This window comes from Periplaneta americana, chromosome 5 (genome assembly GCF_040183065.1).
Source record: "Periplaneta americana isolate PAMFEO1 chromosome 5, P.americana_PAMFEO1_priV1, whole genome shotgun sequence".
NCBI lineage: Eukaryota > Metazoa > Arthropoda > Insecta > Blattodea > Blattidae > Periplaneta > Periplaneta americana.
The window spans coordinates 97,484,946-97,503,626 of record NC_091121.1 but is presented as its reverse complement, the minus strand read 5'-3'; the positions used below and the strand labels follow the sequence as shown (position 1 = coordinate 97,503,626).

Below are 18,681 nucleotides of genomic sequence, written 5' to 3'. Positions count from 1 at the left end.
GCAGTTCATATTATTAGTTCAAAACAGATGCCCATTTTTTTTTTACAGCAGCACTGAAAGGAATTTTTGTGTTGTTGAGAGAAACAGACTGAAAGATGTTCGTATTAGTAGAAGATAGCAGCCTTTGCTGCCTTAAGAAAATGGCATGGGTTTTATCTGAATTCAGATTTAACCCAGATTTTCTTGCCCAATTAAAAATTGACAAAAGGTCGTCATTGAGCCTCGATAAGGTTTCAGTAAAAGTATCAGGAAGAAAGTGTACGTATATTTGAATATAATCCACATACAGATGGTTAGGGACCGTAATATGTTACAAGGAGTATGGAGACAAGGTTAGTAGTTCATAGACTACATTGACGTGACGTCATGTTTGGCCGTGATACAGATACTATGAGGGAACACTTGCATCTTGTGATGCAGTTGACGTTCTATTCATGGTTCAGAACTAGACCGCAGACTTCATAATGCATTCTAGTGATAAGCATTGATAAGTATTGATGACCTTTTCTGCAATTTCAGCTAGTTATTCATTTATTTAATTGATTTATTTTTACTAGTAGAGTTAAAGCAATAAGGCTTTCCCTTCTACTCAACTAATATAAAAATATAGCAAATGTAAATAATAGCAATACAGGAAACAATGTAATAATAATAATAATAATAATAATAATAATAATAATAATAATGATAATGATGATGATAATAATAATAAAAGAAAAATGTAGACCTGTTCAGTTACATGTAAATCTAAGAGTTGTTATAATTTAGTGTTTTTGTCAATGGCCTAGTCAAATGATTTAAATCACATTTATTTTACAGGTCCGCCTCGGCTGCCTATATGGGGGTCCTACTTCCTGGTGTTGTTGAACAACTTCAAATTTACTCACAGGGGATACCACAATTTGGCTGAGAAGTACCGCACTAAGATACTGGGTCTGCACTTAGGCCCCTTTCCAACGGTTGTGGTGAGCAGCTATGAACTGATACGGGAGGTGCTGTTGCGACCGGAGTTCCAGGGCAGGGTCAAACTGCCCATCATTAACGAAAGGACATACGACAAGAACCTGGGTGAGAGTTACTTCGAGGGCATACTAACTGCAATGAGGTCATTTCATAAAAATTATTCTTAGAATGTAGTAAGAAAGATAGTGTAGTCGAACAATGCTGCATATAACAGTACGTGTAAGGATTACTAAATAAGAAATTAATAGGTCTAATATGGATTGTAGAAGAAATGATGTAACTCAGTGTAGGTCATTCGTTATCCAGTGGAACCAATACAGTTGCGTGCGCCGCACCGTAGCATATACTGGGTGTTCAGTTCAAAATGTCATGGCTCGCTGTATGCCGTCATGTGGCTAGCCGATGAGCCTAGAGAATTCAATCTTCCTACACTTCCGCAGAGGTGTATGAGGTAGAGAAGTTGCCTAGCAAGTACGGCGTTCATTCTGAAAAGTACGTACCGATACCTACGGTAACGCCGGTAGTGGCAGAAATGTGAACTGTTTGGAAATACGTACTGTCGGGATATGGGGAGAGGGTTAAGACGATTACTTGCATATTTGTTGACATTAACTTCGACGGTCAACATGGACACGGAGCATTTGATTTGTGTTGTGGAATGTTACCGTACACAACCGATGATAACAAATACCCTGCGTACAGTGGCGTGTGGTGAGAAATAATCTTGGTGGTGCACAAATATTTAGGCCTATTATTATTATTATTACCGATATTATTATTACCGGTATTATTATTATTATTATTATTATTATTATTACTGGTATTATTATTATTATTATTATTATTATTATTATTATTATTATTATTGTACTATCTACTTCATAACTTTCAGCATATGTTATAGATTTATTACATTTTGTTAGTCAAGAAATTACAATTAATCAGTTTCTGATGTAGGTCCATTAATAGCAAAATAAAGTGTTCAATTTCACTTGTAGCACACTAAATACTGTTTTCGTAATATGGTGTCCTATAACAAAGTTCACACGCTTTTGTACAAAGTGTTAAGTTTCACTTCTAGCACACTATAAAATACTGTATAATACTGTATTGCAATATTATTTTAATTTATATAAAATTCACACGATTTTGTACAAAAAATCTGCTCTTCTTTCTTTCGATTTTGCAAATTTGTCTATGACTTTGTTGTTGAAATCTGGAATTTCAGAAATAAATTTCCTTTCTATGGATAACATAGATAACGCTGTGAGTCTTTCTTGGAGCATTGAATTTCTAAGAAATGTTTTGACACGTTTAAGTGTAGAAAAACATCGCTCTGCCTCTGATGTTGTCATTGGAATTGTAATTATAATCTTGAGAAGTCTTAGACATTCCCCAAACGTTTCAGTTAAGTTTCTCTCGTGTATGAAAGAGTAGAGTGCCATGGCTCCCGACATGCATCTGAATTCGTTCCTGCAATAAATCACTCCCAATTCTGTGCGGAGCTTTTTCGAATCCAAGAATGGGTAGGCCTGAACTGTTAAATTGAGGTATTTGTCGGGGAAACACTGCACATATCTTGCAAAACATTCTGGCAGAAACAAGTTAGCAGCTACGAGATGACCTGTGAACGAGAACCTTTCTTTTGCTTGGCAGATAATTACATCACAGACTTCTTTGGCTTCCATGATCCTCGTGAACTTGCCATCTCGCCTCCGCTTTGCTGGACTCTCTTCTTCAGGACTATGTTCATTTGTGCCTATATCATTTCTAATTTTTGAAATCTCATGTATGAACTGCTCAATGTTTTCTTGGGTCTAATTCTCTCGTTTGCAATTGTTTGAAAAGTATGTCAACGTGAGGCATGATTTGATGAAACAATGAGAGCCAAAATACAAAATCATCGTCTTTTAGTGTTCTTTTCAGCCCAGTTGCCTGTTCTATTGTGGATTTGTGTTTGATGTCTTCCTGCATTTCAATTGTCCCCATACATTCCAGGATTTCTTCTCTGTACTCGTAAACAGTGTTTACGGTGCGAGAGTGAAAATTCCATCTCGTTGGTACAGGGCGAGGAAGACGTTTCCCTACTATCTTGTCTAAAACATTGGTTCTCTGTGGAGAATTAGAAAAGAATGTACAAAATCCTCCAAGGCTAGCAAAAAATATTCTGACATGTCGATTGATTGAGGCTGCATTTGCCATGATAAGGTTCAGCTGATGGGCGTGGCAGTGTACATATTGAGCATTTGGATAGAACTCTTTAATTCTTTTTTGTACTCCATTACTGCCCCCACTCATGACCGCACATCCATCGTAAGTTTGAGCAATTAATTTACTGGGGTCTTCTGCGACATGTCTGTCAATTTCCTCCTTTATACAAATACACAAAGATTCGGCATTCTGTTGAGGAGGATTCTTATAGGCCCAGAATCTCTCTACTGGCTTTCCATTTGCAATGTATCGGTAAATCATTACTAGTTGAGTAGCATTCGATACATCTGTCGTCTCATCAGCCATGACTGCTAAGAAGTCAGCATTCTTTATTTCTTTTGAAATCTCATCATGGCATACATCCAAAATGGCTTGAAGGATTTCGTTCTGTATAGTGTTTGATGTGCCCTTAAACACTGTTGCTTTTTCCAAATGTTCCTTAAGAGCTATGTCTAATTCGGAACTAAAATTGATGAGGCCACGAAAAATACCAGCATTTAAAGATGAGTCTCTTTCATCATGACCTCTTAAAGCTAACTCAAAAGCTCTGCAAAATCGAACGCAATTGATTATGATATTCAGCACATATTTGTTCTTGTTAACTTTATCATTATGAAGTTCAACAGATCGCCTATAACTTGAATCCAATTGTGCCTGTATGTTTGTTTGACCCAATACTGCTAAATTTAGCATATTGTTGATGTGTGCAGCAGAAGAATCGTGTTTTTTAATTCTTTCGTGCATATGGTTCAAATCAATCATACCTGCAGAAATAATAATTAAAATTACTTAGTTACTACGCACAGTCCTAAGTTCAGACAGAGAAATAAATAAAACTTATAAAACATACCTGTTTTTGTCCATGAATGTTCACCGCCAAACAACAGGGAAGGAAAACAAAAGACAGCATTCTTTATATTGCAGCCGCATAACCACTCACATTTTTCGTAAATCCGACTGTTGAATTTTCTCGTCACTTCTCTATTATTGTTCTTCGTCACTTGTTGTAATTTTAAATCAGGTGTAGGTCTACCCAACTTCTTTATTTCTATCTTTTCATCTAGAGGTCGTATAGAAAATGGTCTACTTAAAAGACTTTGCACACTATTCATTGTAACATTTATGATGGAACGAGCTAACAACTGTAAGTAGACAAATCGAACTGAAACCCTGAATCCTGACCGAGTTACGACGGGAACGCTGTAGCTGTCTTGGGGATGAGCAAGCGAGCAAGGGTGGGAGGGATAGACTTCATACTCAGTGTTGCCGGATTCAGTAGCAGTAAGTACAGTAAGTACGTAAGATTTTGTTCACTTTTCTGTTTTTATTCGGTGCGGTTGCTATCGACTACTTTCATTTCTCTTCTGATTCCGATTCCGATTTTCCTATTGCAATTGCAGCTCGTCTAGTTGCTTGACGTAGTGGTAATTGGTAAATTAATAATTGTCTTCAGCATAAAAGAACTCAATTACCTTGGCAAAAATATATCTTTCTTCACTATGTACAAATTTATTCTTGTCAGTCTCGATCGGTGTGAAATGAATAATTGATAATAGTGTAGCTATGTTCTCAGAAAGCACATGCACGGACACAACATAACTCAAAATCAGCTATGAAATAGAATGAAATCGACAACGTTGTGATTGCAGCAGTATTATACTTGCCGGTCCGCTCACAGTTTGTCAAACCTGTTAACAAAAATATTAAGAGGTTGACTAGTTGCCTGCATTGCTAGCATAATGGAACCTTCCTAGCCGACAGTCAGGGTAGAAATGAAGAATCCGCAATTGTGGTAAAACTGTAGGGTGGTTGTTTCTATTGGCTGCGATGCCTACACACACCCTCTCAGATACTTGACGTCTGAAGGACGCGGGGCGAGGGAAAGAGAAGAAAGAAAGAGAGAAATGCCAGAATTTGGCGTGTTTTGCGGGGTTTCACTTGAGGTTGTCTAGTTTTAGAGCTTGAGAACACATCTGAAAGTGCTCCTAACTCCTCCTAAGCACTCTATGCTGCCTTCTCTACCATTCTCCAAAGCTTGCCAGTAAAACACTACTACTGCGCATGCTCGAATGGAACAGTGTGCCGCAAGTGTCGAATGGTAAACATAAGTTCCAGGCGTCAACAAAACTAGTGCACGTACGGTGCTATTTTTACTTAATGTTAGTATTATAATACAGAAATTATGTCGCTCACATAGTCTGCTGCAGCTCAATAATAGTTTTAAAAATGTGTATTATTTGAAAAGGTGGTGCACTGCTCCTGTGCTCCTTAAGAGAAATCGCCACTGCCTGCGTACGACTTGCCGGCGCAAAACACAGTTCGAAAGAGGTTATGGTAGCACACAGACTGTACAGACCGCCATCTCTTGCTACGACGTTCAAGTTATATCGTACACGTTCTCAAGTTCAGATTGAAGAACGCCTTAAATAATAGGCAACTTTTCTGATATATAAGCTGAAACTCTCTTTAAATCGGTGACCCAGCAACAGTGACGTCATGACACACTTTGAAATGAACACCCAGTAGTACAGTACGATTATTTAGTCCTGACAGTCTGACAGTGTGCGCCTGGGTCAGGCGAGTCCATTAAGTTACGCCAAGGGGTGTTCAGGTTAGTCTGTCATCTGCAGTCAGAGCGATCGGATGTCACGCATGCGGTATAGCGTTGTTTTTCCAGTACAGTTAAGCTGTACTGCAGTCCTTTACCGACCGCTCGACCCAATCTCTACTCCGGAACTCTCCCCACTACTCCTATTACTTCCCCTCTTTCGCGTCGCTGAGATGTCAGGACTAAATAATCGGTCTGAACCTTATGGTAGGAGTAAATGCGCTCGCTTCCTACAAGTAGGAGCGTGGCGAGGGAGGGAAGCTTCTCAGTTCACATTCTTCTTCCCCTGATGCGCAGGTAATTTTCACGAGATACCGAATAGGCTATAAAACCATAAGGAATGTCTTGGATTTGTTCAATCAGAAAGAAATTTCGTGTATGACGATGATTAGCCGTAAAGAGCACTAGAAATATTTAATACAATTATTTATTTTTAGTTAGCGAGAAAGTTTGTTTTAATTTTTAGTTTATAGGCCTACTTCTCGAATTCACTTCTACACTAAGATGTTCGTGCATATAGATATAACCGGTCAAGTTCCAGTGACTATTGTTATTCACGAGAAGAAGAGCGCGGGATGAAGCGGCAGGGGCAAGTAATTTGATATAAATGCCAACATTATGTGACACAATAGCGATATTATTAATTAACAAATATGAGGACTTCATTAGTTGCTGGTCATTCTTATTATGCTTACGAAATGAAAAGTTAAGCTATTAGTTAAATCCGTACTAGATTAAGCAATATAATTAACTTAATAGTTATTTATTAAAATAATTATTATGTAATTTCGAGAGGCCTATGCATATTGTAACAAATGTTTTCGGCAAGAGTAATAACCTGGCTACTGGGATGCTTATCTGCTTGATGTTTATCATGCGCTCCCGGATTCATTTCCTGGCTGAAAAATAGACTATCTATAGGCATATATATACAGGGTGATTCATGAGGATTTACCACCACTTACGGAGCTCATTTTCGAAGACATCCTGAGCAAAAAATGTCATATAAACATGTCCTAATCTCAATATTTTCAGTGTTACACTAATTTGAAATTGTTAGTAAAATACTTTTTTTCTTTAGTTTTAAGGGTAAAAGAATATTAAAAATAGAGAATGAACTATTCAAAAGTGTCATTTCTTTAAGTGTCTAGTGTTCAGAAGCTAAAAATGTATTGTGAATTGCTTTGTACAAATTTTGTTTTTAAATTTTTAACTAAAAATTACACAATTCTTATGCACTTATCATAACAATTGTTACAAATCATACGACTTTAGGAACTTAATTCTTTACAGTTCAATTATGCAGCCTAATGTACAGTCTTAAAGCATTTACAAGTGTGGCGTCTTTTGTAACAATTGTTGCGATAAATGCGTAAAAAATTGTAATTTTGTAGTTAAAAGTCGAAAAACACCTCTACGAAGCAACTATGGAATTCACAACACTTTTAGCTTCAGAATACTAGCTAATTAAAGAAATGATACTCCTGAATAGTTATTTCATTATCTGTAATATTCTTTTACCCTTAAAACAAAAGAGTAATGTTATTGTACAAATAATTTCAAATTAATTTAACTATGAAAATATTGAGATTAAGACAAATGTTTATATGATATCTTTTGCTCAAAATGTTTTTGGATATAAGCCTCGGGTAAATCTTCGTGAATCACTCTTTATATATGTACCTCCGGTCTCCTTAAAATCCATTTGTATGCAAGTATTTGAGATAGTGTTCAGCTCGGCAATTCATATTGATTGATTTAATGTCGTTCGACTTGAATCATCGAAGGACACTCTAAAAGGAACGAAACAACATTTTTCAGGGATTATCTTCACAGATGAAGTATTTTGGGAACAGCAGAGACGGTTCTCTTTGAGGCATATGCGAGACTACGGATTTGGAAGAAGGTTCCCTCAACTGGAAGCCATCGGACAAGAGGAGATACAAGACATGTTGGATCTGCTCAATGGACAGCGAGAGGATAAGGTATGCTGTTACTATTAAATCAGTACTCAATTGATCTCTATCGTTGGAAGTTGCACATACAACACAATGCAAGCCTGAGAAATAATCACTTTATTAAAATTACAGAAAATTTGAGTATAAGCAACAAGTTTATTTCAATTTGAGTTCCGGAAATGTACAGTAGGCTATTCAGATGAAATCGTCGCCTGAATGCAAGAACTAGGGAACTTGATTTTTCATATTTTGTGACATCGCCTATTTACTTATTTATTGCACTAAGGAATATGTCTCGTTTTCTTTTACCTATTTGTTATATTGGAAAATAGATGTCACTGGTATCGTTCGATCAGTTACCTAGATCCTGGATTACATTTTGTGCGATTTTTGCTATGCTATAAAAGAGGTAACTAAAAAACGCAAATTTCGAGTTACCTAGTTCTTGCATTCAGGCGACGATATATTCTATTCATTGATGTGATATATTTATACGCTTATGTCACATCTTAATACACGGTAAATTTTATATTTTTCTAATGCAGACCAAAGAATCTTGAATTAAATATGTGGGTAGTGATGTATTATCTTAATATTTGTTCTACAGTGGAACTCCACAAATAGACACAGCAATGGTCCGTGTGCGAAACGAGGTACGAACACTGTCTTTCTACGGAGTACTGCGGACATTGGTAAACATAAGGGCTGTACAATGTTTTTATGGCGTGCGGACCGAAACATAAATAATTAACGTACATAACTTTAAATAATATATTGTAGCATATTGTCGTTGTTCTTGCAATAACTTCTGTGTGCAAATTATACAATATTTCAGTAGGTGGAAAAAATGCATTTATTCATCTTATGACAGCCATATATAGGGAATTGTGAATTCTTACATTTTCGGAACAAAGAAATATAATTACATATAGGAGATTTTATTATTTGCTGCATCACTATTTAAATTACTTAATAGAGAAAAAATCTGAAAATCGATAAATATGTCGCATAGGAGTTATTGCAGGAACGTGACGATATGCAAAATATATGACAAAACAAATCCGTGATTAAGTATAATATATACATGATACATCTGAAACAAAACAAACTTCTGCAGTAAAGACTCTCTAAATGTATCTACATACAGGGCTTTCATTTCAAAACTTCGCACTCTAAATAACTAGTTAATTAAATGGAATTCAATTTAAATAAAAACACGTAAATTTGGATATTGAGGGGGAAGCTTAATTTTATTTTAGATTTCACCCCTAGCCACCCCACTTTGAAATTTCAAATGGTACCCCTATATTTTTATACTTAAATATGAAAGAGCATTCAATTGTTTATACACCACATTCATTTTTTTTCCGCATTTTTTGTTTTCGTCTCCTGGCAACCTGTATTATTGTTATTGTTGATTAGAGCTGAAGAGAATAAAGCTACAAAAACATATTGAGCATCTCATGTAATAATTGTGTTTGTGTATTAAATTATTTGAAAATGGTGTATACCCTTAAAGAGAGAACATAAATCATCCTTATTGATTAAATTGAGGAAATTACACAAAATAAGCTGTGTTTTCATCCTACAATCAACTGATGATAACAACGCTTCTTACAGTATAATCACTACAAAATGCCTGGTATTTAGATGAATTTTGTTTCATCCCATGCACTGTTCTGACCGAAATGTCACATTCTTGAGGGATGGCTCTGACTGATTCATCTTTTTCAAACCGTTCCAATATTTGTAACTTCTGCTGCAACATAAGTACACATTTTTTTGTTCCCTGCCATGCTGCCAACGTGTACGAGTATCTGCACACTACTGCACTGGTTCAACTGGTTAGCCCTGTGCAGCACGGGACAGGGTGCGTTGACTTACCTTGTATCGTGATGTATACGAGAGTGAGTGTCTATTTGTGGAGTTCCACTGTATTTATTTCTTTTAATAGTAATCATTTTCACTTGGCTGAAGTTAAATATTACACATCAACAAAAATAAGTATATTCATATGAATTATCTTGCTGTCTGTTATTATTTCTTCTGTCAGGAGATTGAACCAAATTTCTGTTTGAAAAATTTTAACTTAATCCTCAATTACAAATCGTACTTTCACTCATTTTGGATTTATAGTTAATAATAAAGAATACCCTCGAATAAAATCTGTTATTGTACAGACCCAAAAACAAAATTTGTGCCACCTGAATTTTCAAAGTTCAAGTTATAACATCCTGCGCATGCTCAGGTGTCCCAAATTTTGTTTCTGCATCTTTACATAAAAAACTTTTCACATGTCCGTCAAAATTCCACCTTTTTTTTCCAGAAAAATTCCTTCCTAACAAATTTCCAAGTATTTCAGAAAACGTAGTAATATTTGATCGTCACAATGGTTTTGTTTATAAAATACTACCGAGCTGTTTCTATCCTCCATAAGTTTCCTAGTCGTATTTCAGGTTCACAAATTTCCCTCTGTTCTAGGATATACTTGTGTACTTTTTGTAATGATATTATAGACATCGGATGTTTAAGAAAATGCCTATTTTATTTGAATGTTCATATTTAAAGGCTTTCAGTAAATGTGCACGAATCACGAGAAATTAAGCATTCTGGTGAAGTTTGATCTTGCCTTCATTTAATTTTTTGCCGTTTACGCCTTTTTTTTTTTACTTTAATATATACATTTTTGCCTTTTTCTTACTTTTATATGTACCTTTTTTGTCTTTTTCTTTATATCACTATTCACTCAACAATACTGAATTTATTTATGCGTTCGAAACTAAGGAAATTGCAGTTCTTATAGTAGCCATAGATATGGGACACCCTGTTGCAATGCAGTGTTGTTGTTTCGACCTTGTTCTTACCCAGCACTGCTACCCGACTCCAGCACTGACTTACCCCATTAATTCATGGCTTAGTTGTCCCATGAGTGATGCCTTATTGTTGTCACTTGTGAGGTTCAAATCTGTCTTTGTACAGTTTACTAAACAACAACAAACATCAGTTATTAGTCGAATACAAGAAGCGTTGAATTTCCACGTTGATATCCCGGTTTCGAATCCCGGTGAGTTCAACTATAATTTGTGGTGAACAAAGACGGTGCTTGCTGGTAGGACTTTGCTGCTCTACCGACGTCTCATTATTGTTACATTAATCATCGTCACACTGATTTTGTCCAATAAACGTGACAAAAGTTTGTGCGTTAATCTTGAAAAGTTGCTTGTTGTTTATTGTAACTCAAATTATGGACGTGAAGTTGTGGATGAATAAGTACAAGTGAAACAAGTCTATAGAACAGAGAAACTACTTTCCCAGTGTATTTTGTTAAGTTACTTATTGAAACTTATGGAATTTTGGGTGATTCAATATAATTTCAATGCCTTTTATTGCCCTATTTTTGTTATTTTTAGAGCCTTTTTAGGCGCCTAAAATACCATTTTTAGTGCTTTAACTTCCTATGTCTAATTCATTAAGAAGACTAACTTACACAGTCTTTCATAGTGAAGTTCAAGAATTCGTTGAATTTCATTCAATCATAGTTATATAGAACGATGAAAAATTGTTGTTTAGTCAACTGTCCGAAGATAGGTCTCAATCTCGCAAGTGATGCCAAAGAACAGCACCACTTTATGAGGCAACTAGGCCAGAAGATAAATGGTGTAAGGTAGCTAGTTCTTTTTCCCCCGCCATTGCACACATCGCCGATTAGCTACATGTTACACTAATCAGACTTCAGATATATAATTGTTTTTCTCTGAGACATATGAGCCGTTCAGAGCAAAATTGGTGTAAGTCAAAATTGGGTAATGAAGTTTAAAGTAAAAATTCTGTACAATACAGCGCAAAGTAGTAATTAATATGTTCTTCTTGCTATTCACTGACTACTAATAGTTTAAATAAATTGAATATTAATTGCTTCTTTGCGCTGTATTTTTCAGAATGTTTACTTTAACACTCACTACCCATTCTTTACTTACATCACTTCTGCTCTGAACGGCTCATATGATGCAAAATTATTGCATAAAAATTATCACTTCTAACCAGCAGTTATTAGGCAATTTTGGGTGAAATTAGTACAGTAGAACCCCGATTATCCGTAACTCTATTAACCAATTGGCGGATTATCTGACTGTCTTTCTCTCTGATTTTTTTACAGAAATATATGAAGTACTGTGCATTATATTAGCACGTTATTTTTTTCTAGACATGGTTATTATAAGACTTTAATCCTTACACGGTATAGTGTACTGTTTGGGTTGTCGTACTGTATAACTTCTATATTAAATGTCTTCTAAGGGTATCAAAAGAAATCGTGTTGTGCTAAGTATAAAAAAGTACAAATAATTGAGTGGTTTAGGGAACGAGAAACTGTGTTCATCTCAGAATACAAGTCTGGTAATATTCTTTTCTCTTCAGGAGATATTTTCTTTAAGCATTTCATCATTATACTATAAAATGACCATTATTTTGAAAGATATTTCATAGCACTATTCATATGACAAAATGTTTCATGTTGCAGGAAATTTTCAAGAACGGTCATGTTCGCCTGCCTGATCTTTTCTACAATGTGTTCTTCAACCCAATTTGGTTCATAATCACCGGACAGCGTTTTCCTGTCGAGGATCATGCCAAACTTCGGTACTTCACTCGGCAAGCTCTGCGCTTCCAGAGGTCCGTCGATGTGACCGGAAACGCACTTGGTCTTACTCCCTGGTTGAAACACATAGCTCCCAATTATTTTGGATACACAGATCTCATGGAATCCACAGGGAACATGCTCAGATACGTAAAGGTAAGCATCTTTCATTATAATTTTAAAGTACTTTTCATACATACGAGTATGTCTTCATTTGTACGAAGTCTGAATCCTTGTCTTAATATAGCGGAGTTTTTCTGCTCATTAATTAATTATTTATTAAGCGACTATATAAAATTCTTTTTTCTTGGCGTTGGTGAAATAATTACACTAGAAATATAAATAATTACAAGATAGCAGTGGAGAGATAAAATTCATAAGCTGTACCGACATAGTCGGGAGAAAACATTCTCTTTTTACCGTTTTAATGTAATGGTTGTTGCAGGATGCGGTAAAGGAACACATGGCTACATATTCTGAGGACTTCATACGTGATTTCACGGACAAATTCCTAATGGAGATGAAGAAATACGAGAATGTAGATGAGCCTACCACTTTCACGGGTAAGTACGTTACTTATGAAGTTGACTAATGTAAACTATTCTATATTCTGCTGTAAGTAACGTTTCTACTTACTAATTTTGAGCTATATTAACTGAATTTTGAAATAAAAAAATTCTGTAGATCGATAAATTTGTTCACCATTCAACGTTTGAAGAGATATTTTCTACCGCGTACTCGACAAGTATTGCTTTCAAAAAGTATAAAACTGGCTTTCACTGGAATAATACTTTCGATAATAAAACAAACGGACCGGTAGGCAGCCAGGTAGGTAAGTAGATAGATAAGTAGGTAGCTAGCTAATTAAATAGGTAGATGGATATAGGTACGTAAGTAGTTATAAATGGATCGGTAATTCGGTGGAAGGGAGGAATGGGTGGGTGGATAGACAGACAAGGGAAGGTGACGCACTCAGAATAAATTTATTCCATATCGTTTTGTCCTTTATCAATATCAAACAGTCTATACAATATTCGAACATCAGTCTGTGTGGTGAGAAGCCAGTGAGCTATCGTTCTGCCTTCAATCTATGAAAGTGGTTATGTTGCAGAGGAACAGCTGAGGGTAGTAGGTCTTGACTACCTGTTCCCCGCCTCAACTACGGTGACCGCAACACTTAACTTTACGATTGTACATTTGCTGCACCACCCAGAAGTGCAGGAGAAGATGCAAAACGAAATTGACATGGTAGTTGGACGTAATCGGCTACCGACCCTGGATGACAGATCAAGGTATGTGGAATGCATGATTTGACATTCATTGCATGGTTATTAAACTGCAGTTATCCACATTTTCCGATGCAATTTAATTATCTCGTATATCATTCGTAAAAATTCACTCAATTTCTGTCGACATTCTGCCAGGTTTTCTTTTCCTTCTGTTCATGACGAATTCCTGTCTGAGGACGAATTTTGCCTCGGCCTTGCGCACACAAAAATCGCCAGTCAAAACTGATTGCGCTGAACCAAACGAAATCCCTAGTTCACTCTCAATTTCATTGTTATTGGAAGATTTTGCACCACTAACCGCCGCATGTCGTATATCGATTCGGAATTTCTGCCGATTGATATCTTGCCAGAACGTTAATTTCGGCCACACTTTAAATTATGATATTTTAATTTCCATAGTGCCCATAGCTTCATTATTAAAATCCTTCTTAATCTTTTCAATTGCTTACTATTACCTTTCGCTGAGTTTTTTTATAACATTTAGTACACATTCTTTGCATTATATTTGGTCAATTTGGCTTGAAACACTAATATGACGAGCGCATTGTACAAGTGCGACTTTTCATGGTTGATTGCTTGCAACTCAAGATGTGCGTGTCAGGATTTCCAACCAATACAGTTGGAGGGATTGTGCAATGATCTCAAAACTATATTTTTGTCTGTCTGGTCGTATACTTCAGATATTAATTTGTTCAGATGTTAAGACCGTTTAGTCATAAACAGCATGTTTCCAAAATTTCATTTACATTTAGAAAAAACTTAATTTAAAACACTAACTCACTGTGGATTGTTAAATTAATTTTTTCCACGGTTTATAATTTACCAATATCCAGAGAGAAAAATAACATTTTCTCCGTAGGGAGAGAAAGTGGTATTTGTAACAATGAAACGTACCATTGTTATTGCATACATCAATCGTTGTTGCTATGATATTTCTTTTGCACCTGTGCTAATCCATCAATAAAATAGCTCCAGCGAACTTCATTGTTAAGAATTTCGGAAATAATGTACTACAATTTACTCCAGGTAGTGTAAAAAAGTATATACACTAAGGGATGGAAACAAATTTTCTATCAATAGATTTATAGTCCTCGGGATAAATTCCTTGGGCTGCAATCGTGTACCTCGGGAAAAATCATGCGTTTGGGTGTGGGGTAGTTCCCTCCCGCGGTCAATTTTCACAGCCAATTCCCTTCCGGTCGATTAAAGTCCTAAGGTAATAATATCCCCATTCCCTCCCGGATAAATATTATTTAGAAATAGAAGCAGCCCTCTTCCCTCCTGATTACTGAATACATAGTAATATTATTTTGTGAACGCACTGTGATTGATTTTGTTACTGCATGCGCTATTCACTTGTATCGCAATAGTTCTGTGCTTTCTTTGTAGCAGTATTCACATGTAGTGTTAAGTTATTATGTGCTTGTATTGGGTTAGTTAGCCTAGTACTACGACTGAGGTAACGAACATTTTAAGTGAGAAGAGAAAGGACTTAATTTTATATAATGCATTTAAATTCAGTTTTCAGAAGACATTGAAGGATGGTGTACAAAGATGGATATAGATTAAAAAAAATTTCCTCCAAGATGCGTGCTCATGTATGATTGGTGAAGGTTGTCCATAAAGTTTACTCCGCTTACGAGTATTTAACGCGATAAATATGTAACTTAAATAACTATTCTCACTTTATTTTCATGTCACTGCGACACTATCCTAAAGCCGCCACTGCGAATACTTTTTTGCACAATAAAAAATACTGTTGGTCGTCAATCTTACCAGCGAGACATAAACCGTTGAGAAAGATGTGAAATGTTTCCAAAAAAATGATAGCTTGTAATTTTCACTATGAAAGCTTCTTTTACCAGATTCAACTATAATTATATTAGTCTATCTCGAAATAAACTTAAGTGAACTGATTGTGTCAAATATTTTGGTGTATTCTTTGACGGTAAACTTCATTTCTATAAACATATTACCTAAGCTTATTTATAGCTACGCAATAAAAGTGTGGCCCCTAATTTACTTTTTTCAGTAATAATTATTTCACTTTTAATACTTTACTTTGCACTAGTCACTTGCAGCTTGAAATTCTGTTACGTAGAACTCACTCTGTAAAACTGGATATTGTATAAAACACAAACTCACGTCTTCGTTGTATTTGTACAACCCTTGCAGTGGCGGAGTGGTCAGGTCTGTGATTTTTCATTGTGGAGGATAAGGTCGCAGTTGGGGGTTTTCTCAATGTTACGCCGTGTTTCCCCATATTAGGCATCTACATCATTCCGTCAGCATTTCACCATCATTCCATAGCATTCTCAGATCGCTGGCTGGCGACGCATGGAGGGGGCTACCCAGGGACGAGTGGGGTTGCCTGCTCGAAACCTGGGTACTCAGCGAACCTTAGTACAGTCAGCCGGTGTGGGTTTGGAATGCACCTAGCTTGAGGGTTAGCGCAGTGGATCGTAACAGGTCACAGTGCTGGGCCATATTGCCCCCCTTCCGTAAATTTCACTTCATTCCATGTATTTGTACAGATTCCTGGCCAGTAACTCCAGTAACAGTTATGATAAGAATTATCGATATTCAATTGCTACAGGTTCAAATACCCGACTTGAAATCTGTTAATCGAATATCGGTAAGTTACATTTAATGTTATGCCTAAGTCACTTTTTCCCAGGAAACACATGCGAAGTGGCAATGTTTTCTGTAACAACAATATTCTAAATCTCTTTCACCAGTGTTCAGATGATATAGAAGCGTAACTTACGTTGTAAAAATTATTACCCTTTTGCTAATAATACTTTGAGTACAGTAATAAAATAATTCCGTAATTAGTACTTGCTTACTTCTTTCATAGTGTTCTGCCCAAGGGCAAGTCTTACACTGCAAACCCAGCTTTCTCCAATTTTCTGCCTTCCTCTTTATCTCCGCATAATATGATCCATATATCTTAATGTCGTCTATCATCTGATATCTTCTTTTGCCCCAAACTCTTCTCCCGTTCACCATTCCTTCCAGTGATCCTTCAGTAGGCAGTGTCTTCTCAGCCAGTGATCCAGACAATTCCTTTTCCTCTTCCTGATCAGTTTTAGATGATTCTTTCTTCAGTGACTCTTTCCAACACAATTGCGTTTCTTATTCTATCTGTCCGCTTCACACGTTCCATTCTTCTCTATATCCACATTTTAAATGTTTCTAGTCGTTTCTCTTGACTTCGTCGTAATCTCCAGGTTTCTGCCCCATATAATGCCACATTCCACATAAAGCACTTCACTAATCTCTTCCTTAGTTATTTTTCCAGAGGTCCTCAGAAAACGCTCCTTTTTCTATTAAAACCTTCCTATGCCATTACTATCTTGACTTCCTGGCAGCAGCTCATGTTACTGCTTATAGTACACCCCAAGCATTTGAAGTTGTCCATTTGTTCCACTGCCTTATTTCGAATTCGCAAGTTTACCTTCTTTAGTTTTCTTCCTATGACCATGGCCTTAGTCTTGTTTGCATTTATCTTCATCCAATACTGCTCACAGCTGACATTTTTTGTAGCTTCAGTAGCATATCCCTTAGTATAATCTCCTCTTCTGCTAACAATGCTAATCTATTTGAGCATGCTGTCGGTAAAATACTTAATAATAAAACAACTAAAACTCTATTACAGTTTACTCTTATTATATTATTATTATTATTATTATATTATTATTATTATTATTATTATTATTATTATTATTATTATTATTATTATTATTACCGTCACCATCACAATCACAATCACGCCCAATAAGTACACAAACATTCTGCATATTTTAATGAAAGTTCGAAGATAAACCCAAATCTGTTGTAATAATTTATTTGTAATGATGCCTTAACGGTCCACGTGCTATTTAGATTACCGTACAACGAGGCTGTTCTGCGAGAGTCGATGCGCAAAGAAACGTTGGTTCCATTATCAGTTGTTCACAGAGCAACAGAATCCACAGAACTTGGCGGCTACAGCATTCCCAAGGTAAGAGTAATATTAACCACCAGGTTCCCAGATTAATATGTTACCATATAGCTAACTTCCGTTGCCTAAATTGCAGTTTCATGTTGTTGTGCACTGCTGTCTTGCTGTGTGTGCATAGGGTGTTTTGTAAGCAGGGAGTAGAACTACAGGACTGTGTTCTTAAAATATAGAGTCCGGAAATGCTTAGTATCTGATTTGTTAAGGTTTGTATGACGCATTCTCTTCATATCACTTTTGAGGAAATGTTCAATATGTCCTCATGCCTCAATATAGACCTCAGCTTGCTGTCTCTTTGAGCCCCGAACACGGATCACCAACAATGCCAGCCTAGGTATTGATGCAGAACCTCTGTTGATGGTAAGATTGAACAGTGGGATGAGGATTTTAAAAATTCTGTATTTGTTCTCTTGCTAGAGAACTCAGGATATAAGTATTTCGAGCCAATGTCGATATAACATGGGCATATTTTTCTTTTGTACATATTTGAAACCAGTTCCTAAAGTTTTGCTCTCTAGAAAAATTAATATTTTATTTCAGAGCACAAAAGGAATGGAAATATCTCTTCCAGACCCACTCGTGTTCAGTTATTTCAACTGTCAACTGTCAGTCATTGGCTACAATGGTCGTAACACTCATATCCCACTCACACCTACAAGAGCAGCTACGGCAAATCAATAGTCATCAATGCGATGTAACATCAGTTACATTGTTACCGGCAGTGTGTGAAAACCGACATTGATTAGAATCAAATATCTTATATAGCCATGTATTTGTTAGAATAGTTAAATGATTGAAATCTATAGGCTCCATTTCTAACTCTCATAATCTAAAGAGTATGCTATGGATGAAACTAACACATGTCCTTCTTCCTTAAGCCTTCAGCTGCAACTGGTTAATTTTCATTGGTGTTGAGTCATTCACTTCACAGTTCTACCAACGTATGCATTATTTATGAAATAAACCTCGTATAACCATTTTTATTCTATACATATATGAGGAATCCATACCTGAAG

The 18,681-nt window shown here is 36.2% G+C and overlaps 1 protein-coding gene across 1 annotated transcript in view; it reads left to right on the top strand.

The window, feature by feature from the left end:
- The window catches only part of LOC138700029 (probable cytochrome P450 304a1), a 43,078-nt gene that overhangs the window by 13,500 nt on the left and 10,897 nt on the right, over positions 1-18,681 (top strand). The window contains exons 2-7 of the mRNA XM_069826320.1: positions 820-1,068; positions 7,604-7,767; positions 12,260-12,532; positions 12,822-12,939; positions 13,488-13,668; positions 17,551-17,668. Coding sequence (XP_069682421.1) covers positions 820-1,068; positions 7,604-7,767; positions 12,260-12,532; positions 12,822-12,939; positions 13,488-13,668; positions 17,551-17,668 — 1,103 coding nt within the window. The remainder of the gene's footprint in view (positions 1-819; positions 1,069-7,603; positions 7,768-12,259; positions 12,533-12,821; positions 12,940-13,487; positions 13,669-17,550; positions 17,669-18,681) is intronic.